Genomic DNA, 10,281 nt, shown 5'->3' with positions numbered 1-10,281 from the left:
TGCTGAAAAAGTTTAATCATCCTTAATCTTTACAGTCTTCTTTGTCTATAAAGGTGAAAATGTCCCAGACAGCAGTAGAACTAGGTATCATATCATGCCACCCTGCCCCTTTTTGCTCAATTCACCATTAATGAGCGTTCAGCAATATACAACCTGAATATATTTTGCTGGTATGCCCTTCTTATGCCAACATTTAGTGTGTACAATTTTTCTCCAAAGGAAAAGGAAGTTTTTCCCCAGACAGTACTAAGATGTTTGTAATCTTGTTAGCGTGGGAAAAAAAGAGTTTACAAGAGTGCACTCAAGTTGTAAATATTTGTTTACTTACATACCCATGTTGTATGAATAATAGGTGCTATTTTTGCTTAAATTTATCCATAGGATTAATATCCATATGAAGTATGTTATGGAAAAAGTGCAGACATTTACATTAAAGTACACAACAGAATTAAAATTTACTTGCACAAAAAACAAAAGCAAATTTCTTTTGCCATAAGAATATTGCACATTCTGATAAGGTTTCACAAATTACTAGCTTTTCATAAAGACAAAAAATGAGGTATTAGTCAATTTATAAATAAAGTAGACAAAGGATGAAAGAGAAAGCACTTAGCACAAAAATCCTTTCTAGACTTCTAGGTGAGTGAAATTTAACAAAAGACGATATTGACAGTCGTGGGAAGTTTAGCACGATGAGTGAGGATGCAGCTGAGGAATATTAAATGAGAGCTGAAGGGCTAAGTCGCTTCCTTCTAATAAAATTAGTCTAGGGCTTTTTAAACAGATGAAATCTATTTAGGACACTGCAGCTTACAGAAGCCTGCACTCTATTTGTTTGCTCAATCAACGTAAAAAGTAAGTTTTCACATAAATTAAGTGAAATGTATTTCTAAAAATTAAAGTTACAACTGGCAATTCTCAATTGTGCGTGGCGGCCATCTTACTGAAAAGATGCAGTTTGATATAGTGACTACATGGAAGTTCAGCCAGTCCTATATTAATACTCAAAGAAAATCTTCAAGGATTGATGTAGAGATCTATTAGGGTGACATTTGAATACTGAGGGTTTTCCTTCCAGTTTATATTGGCTTATAGACTTCATTGATGGCTGTACAGCAAATGACAATTTTAGTATGATGCCACCATTACAGCAGACTCAATTGCCAAATGTAACTAAACAAATACCACAAGAAGTCTAACGTTCAGTTTTGCTGTTTATTCACTTTGAGGAGATTTTACCTTTCAAGTTGTGAAGCTGGGCCAATAATTCTTTTAAATGAAGAAATTTGCAACGTGGTTTGCAGATCTATTTACTACAAAAATGTACTTGTTTGACCTACAAGTCACATCAGACACAAGAATCTAATTTTATTCAGTTTAAGTTCACTATAGCATCATGAGGAGAATTTAAAAAGTAAAAATTTCACTACCTCGTTTTCCAGGGGGAAATAACTAAGCAGCAAGTTATGTACTGCAATAATACAGGTTCTCATATTTACTTTTTAGATAGATAATGTCCAGGATTCTACAAAGACTTACACGTACATAACTTTACACACAAAAAGTAGTCTCACTGGAGGCAGACAACTCACATATGTACAGTTATGCTCAAGCTAAAGTCTTTACAGGCTTGTGGCCAATGAAAGGACATTTCGAAATACAAACAAACTTCTAAACTCCAGGCAATGGTTCCTTACACTGTTCATTACATGGTTCTAAAGATGTTCTACATTCACATTTAGAACTGATCATGCAAGTTAAAATGGAAATGAGCTAAATTTCCACTGGTGTATTGTGAGTGAATTATACATAGTTCCCACATCGTCTACAGCAGCTGAATACTGCAAGTCTAGTCTATAAGGACAATTTAAATTAAAAAAAAAGAAGAGGAAGTTTTAAGTGTAACACTTCACAATAAGTTAGTTTAACTCATGTGGCTATACATGCATCAGTAAGTTAAACATCCTACCAAGCGTATAGACAAAAGCCACAATAAGTTAAGAATATAAAAAACTCCTCATATGTTAAAAGATTGAAATATATTTCAATTTAGTAAACATTTATCTTGTTTTATGATATGGGATTTATTTCCGCCCACACACACCCTTTCTAGTCAGATAACGAGGCACTCATCTCCCACTTTGCTGCATGTTGTTTCAGACGCAAGAATTAGTTTAATTGAATTACATTACTGCAATTACATTAAATACTTTAATAGTTTATCAGACAGTTCAGAGAAGAGTTTCTGTTCCATATTAGCAACTAAACAAGAAAATCATCAAGGTGAGGAAACAGGAGGAGAAATATGGAAGAAAAAGGAAGTTTTATTGTCCAGAACAGTCTGTGTATGTAGTAACCATGTTTCCTCGGCGCTGAGTGACCGTCCTACAATGCTTGCTAGATCCATGGAATCTGCTATCAGTTCGTACTGTGTGCTGCTGTGCACTGTCAAAGCCACTGAAAGAAAACATTTTTTCCATATCTTCAAACACATCATCAAACAGTCCACCTCCAAAGGAGAAATCTTGGAAAGAACGTCTTTGCCTGCTGTGAGCCTCCCGATGCCCCCGGAAGTGATTTTCAAAATGCTTCTTTGACCGCGAGTTTTGGTTTTGCCCAAAAAAGTCAAAATCTTTGAACAAGTCATCAAAGTTGAAATTAAATGACTGTTGGAATGGGCTTCCATTATTTCCTTGTCCTCCGCCATGGCCAAATTGGTCATATTCTTTTCGTTTATTCTCATCCGATAACGTTTCATATGCTGTAGAAGTATTGAAATGAGAAGTTAGGTCAGAATTTCACGTACAGTCAGTCAGATTTAAATCTTCCTGTCAAAAATCAGGTTCACTTTTTTCTCAAGTGGCAAGCACATCAGTGATAACAAGCACAAATGAAAGTGATAACTTCATTACAGGTATAAGGAAAGTAAGCCACAACTTCACTGAACATTCATGTCATTCTAAAATAACCACATAAGTGTTCTCATGCATTAAGTCAAGACAAAATGTATCTTGTAATTTTATCCTTAAAGACTATATTCTATTTAAATAACTTAGTATTTTAACCACCAGGCACCAAAGAACAGCAGTTAAATATTTTCTTTCAAATGGCAGTGAAATAAGAGAGAATGTAAAAAGACTTGGCAAGCCAAGCTCTTTCCCCTTCTTTTAAATTGTTCAACACTGCCTATCACAGAAACTCTGTCATCCTGTGATGGGTTTCAAATAAACTTTCCATTTAATAATTTCATCAAAGCAGTGGGAACAAGCTATGTTGCGGAGGTACAGCAGTACACATCTCTAAACCAAACTGTGCTTAACGCAGAACAGCAGGGAAACAAGGTTGGTTTACAAACAAAATAGTGGTGCTTCGCATGAACAAGTTAATGATACACGCAATACCCAAATCTAGGTTTATTTAGAATAGGAAATGAAGTTTCAACCTGATCTTTGGCCCAGGACCATAGCTTATAAACATTTATGGGTCTGTCAATATTTCTATTTCACAAGAGAACACTGGACTTCAACATGTGTGCCATGCCCAATTAGGACATTTTCAACCATATTTCTGATCCTCTGTTTGTTAATTTCAACACTACACAAAGAAAGTTCTAACTCAGCTGTTAGAAAGAAGTGTGACTTGGGCCACTACAATTCATTGTTTTGTCATAACAACGTTCAATAATACACACAAACAAAGAGAAAGAATCAATAGCACCTATAGAACATGAAAAGATGAACTACTGATAGCTTCATAGACACCGCTGAGAAGAGTGGAGTTGCAATTACATTTTATGGTATTATATATTCATACTGAAAAGGTTACATTTATGACACTGATACTTAAAACCCCCTTTCCAGTTATTATTTTGCTCCTTGCCACTCATTTCAGTTTTAACAGAATTAGCCACTAGTAAATGCATGATGAAATATCCATTTAAAGGCTAACTGTTAAAGTATTTGTTTCTATCTGAAGTTGTTACAGACAGCAGTCACTGAAAACATGTTAAAATTCAACTGAGGGAGGAACAATCAAAATAGTAATCAGACATATTTTAAGACAAGACACTTCTAGCTACTACTAGAACATTTCTAGTTCTGGTAGACAAAGATACTGTCATAGGTGCCTTTGACCAGGGCCACTTTTGTGGCCCTCTTTTAGAACTGACTATGACACACAACCTGCTATATCTAAACTGGTGTAATTTTTAACCCAGCAGAAAAGTTAACGGAGTATAGATAGACATTTTCAAGCCCACAGACTTACACAATTCATAGCCCTCATTAATCCTATAACATAATTTATATTACCTTCTGCAATTTCTCTGAATTTTGCTTCTGCACCAGGACTCTTGTTTTTGTCTGGGTGGTACTTCATGGCCAGTTTGTGAAATGCCTTCTTGATCTGGCGGTCAGATGCATTTTTTGGAACTCCTAAAACGTCATAGTAGCTTTCTCTAGCCAATATTAATTCAGTTATCATTAAAATGCAGAGAGCAAATGTGAAGACAGACTGTGTGGTAGCCATTTCTGAAGCGCCTAGAAAAGACGGAAAAATACTTGAATATTAATGGTCACAATTTTTTGCTCTGAAGTTAGGCAGTAACTTAAGACAATTCAGTTGCATCCATACTAATTAAAACAGGTAAGTCTATAATGTTTAAAAGTAGGAACCATGCAAAAATTAGAGATGGAACCATGTTTAATTTCACTTTTGCTGGAGAATCTCCCTTCTGCAGAATTTTCAGTATGCAGTATGATGGGTTTGGGGATCTGAATTATCTCCACACCTTACTGTCACCTACAACAGAAATGCCCGTAGTTTCTTCTTTTGTTCACATTTACACTTGCCTCATATACCTCCCATAGTCTTGGTGCCAACATTTGGGCTTCACTAACTAGCCATTTTCATTACAAGGCCCAGTATTTGCTTTCTGTATTTTGTCAATCAGCTACATATACTGTTTTTAGGAATACTTGTCTGTCACCAGATAGCGAGCAGCAACATTCAAAAGAAAGTGAAAAGAGCTGTGCCATGCTGGACTCACCCAAAGAGGTTGAGAAGGAACCAGCAAGAACCATTGCCTCTACTGAGCAGAAGCCTAAGCAAGTCACTCTCTTCACACACACTGGGCTGCTACCGGGTCTAGTGCTGTCCTCCAAGAAAGAATCTGAAATCCAACCCGCACTCCTAATTTCAAAGGGCCAGCTGAATTGCCTAAGAGGTTACTGTGGTGGAGCAAGAGATCACTAGCAACAGAGTCCCATTACAAAATGCAGGTTTCTCCTTTCCAGGTGAACAAAAACATGAGATGGACTTGGTATTAATTAAATTTTAACTGCAGTTTTGATAACTAAAAGGTCAACAATAGTCTTGATACAGAGGACTTATAATCAGTATCATTGGGAGTTAGATGTGTAAGCCATCCATATACCAATAGCAAACAGCACTTGCAATTCACTCTGGGTTGAAGCTTTCCATAAGACCTAAAACAGCTTTAGAACATAAGATCAAAGTGCACTGGGGAACTTTCAGTGTGTGGTATTGGTGAATATTAAAATAGCTGATTTATCAGGTAGTCGAGAATTGTACAATCTGTCAGAGATACTGATAAAAAGTTTGGAGCTAAAAAACAAGCTAACGCCAGGTTAAGGAAATGTTGACCAGTAAATCTGTACACAACACACATCATCAGTCATTTAAACAGAAACACTTGATGTTAACAGACAGTATCAATTACAAAAGAGGCACATGCTATGTTCAGTTAGTCAGCATACTAGGAATCCTTTTGAGAAGAAGCCTAACTATATAGTAATTGGAAGCTTCTCCTTATTCCAAGGGACATTCAAGATATGTAGTGGGGACGCAGACTTCCCAAAGATAGAGTTGGACTTCATCCGACCAGCAGAATGCCAGGGGACTGCACTAAGCATACTCAGAAAATAATATATCATCTCAGTGCAGACTTAGGTGAGTGAGTGCACACACTAGTTCCCCTGGGAATCACTGATTGTAACTCAGACAGGGAAAATGTTAAATCTGAGCATGGGTCCAATACATTTCTTGCCTTGATGACAGCTCCATTCTACTTCCCCTGAATAAGTCAGAATTCTGTCTGTATGGCTTTGACGGCTGTCATCGATTTTGGATGATAGGTGCCCTAAAACATTTGTAACAAACAAATTCTGTTTTGTGGAGTTCCTTGATTACAAGAGATTTTAAGAAGCACATATATCCATAAAAAGAATTCATAGTTAAAGATCAAACCCAATGTTTAGCTGTAATAAGACAAGACTTTACACATAGCTTTATTTGTAGGCCCATTTGTATTTAAATAAATAGAGGGTTTCCTTTTGGTTTTGAACTTAAAATCAGGCCTAAACAGCCTATTTAAATAGTTTATCTTTTCAGTGACTACTAATATTGAAAGTATATTCAATACTATTTGTATGCTCTGACATCCTACTACCCAACCCTTTGGAGATTACAGATATATAATGCCCTCCTAAACATTTGCATGGCTGTAGCATGCCAAGTGTCTGTATTCTAAGGGCTAGTTTCAAAACGGGACTGTATTTTGATCAGTGTATTTAGATGCCAAGTGTACAATTCATTCTGGCATCTCTCTTGCTCAATACTAAATATATTAGCACAAGTACAGGAAGCTTTCTAGTCCCTCTTCTTTTTTACATCTATTCTCTTCCCTTGTTCATTAATTTCAAACTTTACCACTTTGACACTGAATACCATTAATCTGTACATGTTTTTCCACACTTTTAGTGTTTCTTGCTTGTTCACTCTTTACAGGTATGGACCTGTGGCTTTTCATCTCAATCCCATAGAGTCAGGCATCCTTTTCTTGAGCACGACAAGCACCCACCTCAGTTAACCCCAATTTGTCACTACAATCCATAATCTTGACTTCATCTTGAACCCCAAACTCCATACCTTGTCTATACATATCTTCCTATTACCACTGCCACTACATTGCTCAGATAAACCCTTTTATTCTACTTATGCTGAAACATTTGCCCAATCATCTCTTAACACCTCGATCAGTAAAATGCCTTCTTCCACAGACTTCCAAAAATCAGCTTTCCCTAAGCCAGCAAGTGCACAACACTGCTGCACTTCTCATACAAGTAGCCAGAAACAAAAGCGCATCTGGCCAATCTCTAAACATGTCCATGGGCTTCCTCTTCATTCTAGTATCCTTTTCAAAACTGCCCTCCTTATTTACAGGATTGCCCCATTCTCTCAGAGACAGACTCTATGCATCCCTGATCATTCTAGCATCTGACTCCTCTATCCACTCCCACTACTGAAGGGCAGTCAGGCCAGAAATCACTCCTGCAGCTCCCCAAAAACTGCTACAAACTATCTCTCTCTTTCTCTGCTCCTGCCTTCAAATTTTTTCACTCCACCTAAGCTTCTCAACTTCTATTACTTGTATGCTGGCATTATTACCAAATACGCTTATTTAAATTATTTTAAACTACTCTTTCGCGCAAAACAGTTTTACACTACATACTGTCTATTGTCTTGTATAGAATTTGTAAAGCATTTTAATTTGTATATGAAAAATACAATACTGAAGTTGTACCATATTTTAAAAGAAATCCCAATTCAGAATAAACTGGCTGTTCTTCAGAAGGTTTAGACAAAGTTCCCGAAAACACTATTTCTAACAATACAAACCTTATGCAACAATCAGCTTGTTTCAACATCCCCATGCCATTCAGACTTTACTTACTTTGTTTATTTACACAAAAGCATGTTGAAAATAGCTAATGTTTAAAAGTATTTTAATTGACAAAAGGCTATCACAAAAGACTAGCGTGTCCTGTATATCTGGTTAGCTCTAACTATTAATAGCTGATAGTATATTTTCTTTACTACAATATGAATTTACTAACATGGCATTATGTAAAATAGATGCATTTTTTTCTTGGCAGCACCAAAAGCTTTATTTAAATCCAATTTATTAAGCTGTTATTTGTTAGTATCAGTACCTTTACTATAACAACCATTAAAAAAAATCACCGTTTATTCTGCTTATCTTTCTTTTCTTTCAGTTTAGAAACTGAAAGAAAACAGATGTCTCACTTTCCCTCCTTCATGTACTAGTTACCAAAATGTTGCCATATCTGGCTGAAAACTTTATATGGGAGTGTTCAGAGCTTTAAACTGCCTTAAGTATGTTTTTCTTTTTTTTAAGTGTGTTATCGTTAACATTTTTTTCTTTATTAAAAAATCCTTATTAGGCTTTAGCTATCAGATACAATCCCTTAAAAAGAGAGAGTTTTGTGATTTTGAATGAGAATTAGTGGGAGAACCTGATCTCAGCATTTTAGTTCAGCCCATTTGTCAATAAATCACTAGAGAATTTAAGGTCACAAAATAAGAAGTATTTAAACCTTTGTTGGATAATTAGCTGAATGATAAGGATTTCAGCAGTATTGTTATTCTGGTTATAAATTTTAAATGCAACATTTTATTTTGTTTAGAATTAATATTACAGGCCAGCAAGGGAATATTCAGTGCCAGTTTTCAGTCCATAATTAAACTGATTAAATAATTAAATGAACAAGCTACTTCTCCCTTAGTGGCAAATACATAATCCTGAAAGCCTGTTTCTATCATCTTACTGTGAGCATATTTATGCATTTCAAGATAACTGAATATGACAGTGGTAGGAGCTTTGTAACAAATAGAATCATAGACACATAAGACGAGAAGAAACCTCGAGAAGCCATGAACTCCAGCCCCCTGCACTGAGGCAGGACCAAGTAAACGTAGACCATCCCTGACTGGTTATTATCAAACCTGTTCTTAAAAACCTCCAATGATGAGGATTCCACAACCTCCTTTGGAAAGCTAGTCCAGATCTTATCTACCTTTACAGGGAGAAAGATTTTCCTAATATCTAGCCTAAATCTCCTTTGCTGCAGATTGAGCCTGTTACTTCTTGCCCTACCTTCAGGGGACAGGAGAACAAATAGTTACCATCTCTTTTGTTTGTAAAGCCCTATTTACATATACAGAAGTCCATGAATAATGGTACCAATTACACACAATTTTTAATGCACCAGGTGGAACAGCTTGACTTTGAGACAGCTCTTACAAACACCACCGAACTATTAATACAAGACTAGAGAAGTTTTAAGAACAAAGCTCAATTACAAGGGCATAAAAAGTATTTTATATAACTCTATCAAGACACTAAGACCTATGTTGTAGAATGTAACCAGTGCTTGAGAATGAGATCTTTCCTTTTCTTTACCTGCCACTCTTTTGAAAACTGAAACAAAAGGAGAAGGAATCTAGCAGGTTTAACCCAACACAAAGCCATCCTATTTTATGACTTAAATGAAACGTAACTGCAATTTAGCGGACATTGAGCTAGTACAAAATCCTTACAAATGGCAAAGGCTCTCACTCAACTGTGGTCACCACAGCAAGTTTAAATATAGTAGTCTTGTATCATCATTTGTCTCTCCCAAGCATCAGTTCACTTTGCTGAGAAGTAAGCTAGAATCGTCAGCCATGCGACTAAGAACTTCTAAAGACCACTACAGTTTGTATGTGGTCAATTAATTGCTGATCCCCCCCCCCATAACTTTCATGAAAATAAAATTATGGGGTTTACTATTATTCTGGAGAATTCATCATGGAGAAAAGTGATTGAAGTCTGAGAGGGGAGGAGATTACCTTTTCCCCCAGCGCAACTTTCTCATAGACAAATCAAACCTTATTATACTGATTTGACACGACCGTGTAAAAAAAAGAAAAGGAAAAAAAAAAGACAAAGTTGCAAATAAACCCAGTGTCCAAATGCCAAGGCAGCAGTGCAGCACCGCACAAATACAATCTCCCCCACACAGAGGAGAGCTCAGCACTTCACACCCTCCTTCCGGGGGAGAGAATAAAAAGCAAGACCCGAGAACCTGAGATACATCAAAGTGACTGAAACAAAAACCTCCACCCCAAAGAGCAGAGAAATCCCGCTACCCCCACTCCCACCCTAGGGCCCCCTCCCCCACTACACCCCCACATCTAGGGCCCCCTCCCCCAAGGAACCCCCACCCCCATCGCGGCACCCCTACTCTAGCCCCTCCCCCAACGCATAAGCCGGGGCCCTGTGGCCTCCCCACTACACTGACCTGCTGCTCCGCGCGCTCTTCGCCCCACTGATCTGGGTGGACGAACACGGCGGCCGTCACTCTAGACCGAATCCTACACGAAACGCTACTCTATTGGTTGCCCTATCTCACGTGACAA

At 37.2% G+C, this 10,281-nt stretch overlaps 1 protein-coding gene across 1 annotated transcript; it reads right to left on the bottom strand.

Annotated features, from left to right (window-relative positions):
* Nucleotides 1-301: 301 nt before the first annotated feature.
* On the bottom strand, nucleotides 302-10,244 carry DNAJB9 (DnaJ heat shock protein family (Hsp40) member B9). Its single transcript, XM_030549002.1, has 3 exons — nucleotides 10,164-10,244; nucleotides 4,311-4,538; nucleotides 302-2,761 (listed from the first exon to the last, which is right to left on the bottom strand). Exons 2-3 carry the CDS (start codon nucleotides 4,525-4,527, stop codon nucleotides 2,325-2,327), a joined length of 654 nt encoding a protein of 217 aa, XP_030404862.1. The 5' UTR covers nucleotides 4,528-4,538; nucleotides 10,164-10,244; the 3' UTR covers nucleotides 302-2,324.
* Between the last annotated feature and the right edge of the window lie 37 nt (nucleotides 10,245-10,281).

This window comes from Gopherus evgoodei, chromosome 1 (assembly GCF_007399415.2).
Source record: "Gopherus evgoodei ecotype Sinaloan lineage chromosome 1, rGopEvg1_v1.p, whole genome shotgun sequence".
Classification (NCBI taxonomy): domain Eukaryota; kingdom Metazoa; phylum Chordata; order Testudines; family Testudinidae; genus Gopherus; species Gopherus evgoodei.
Note: the sequence above shows the minus strand (reverse complement) of the source record. Positions and strands in the feature narration are given on the sequence as shown.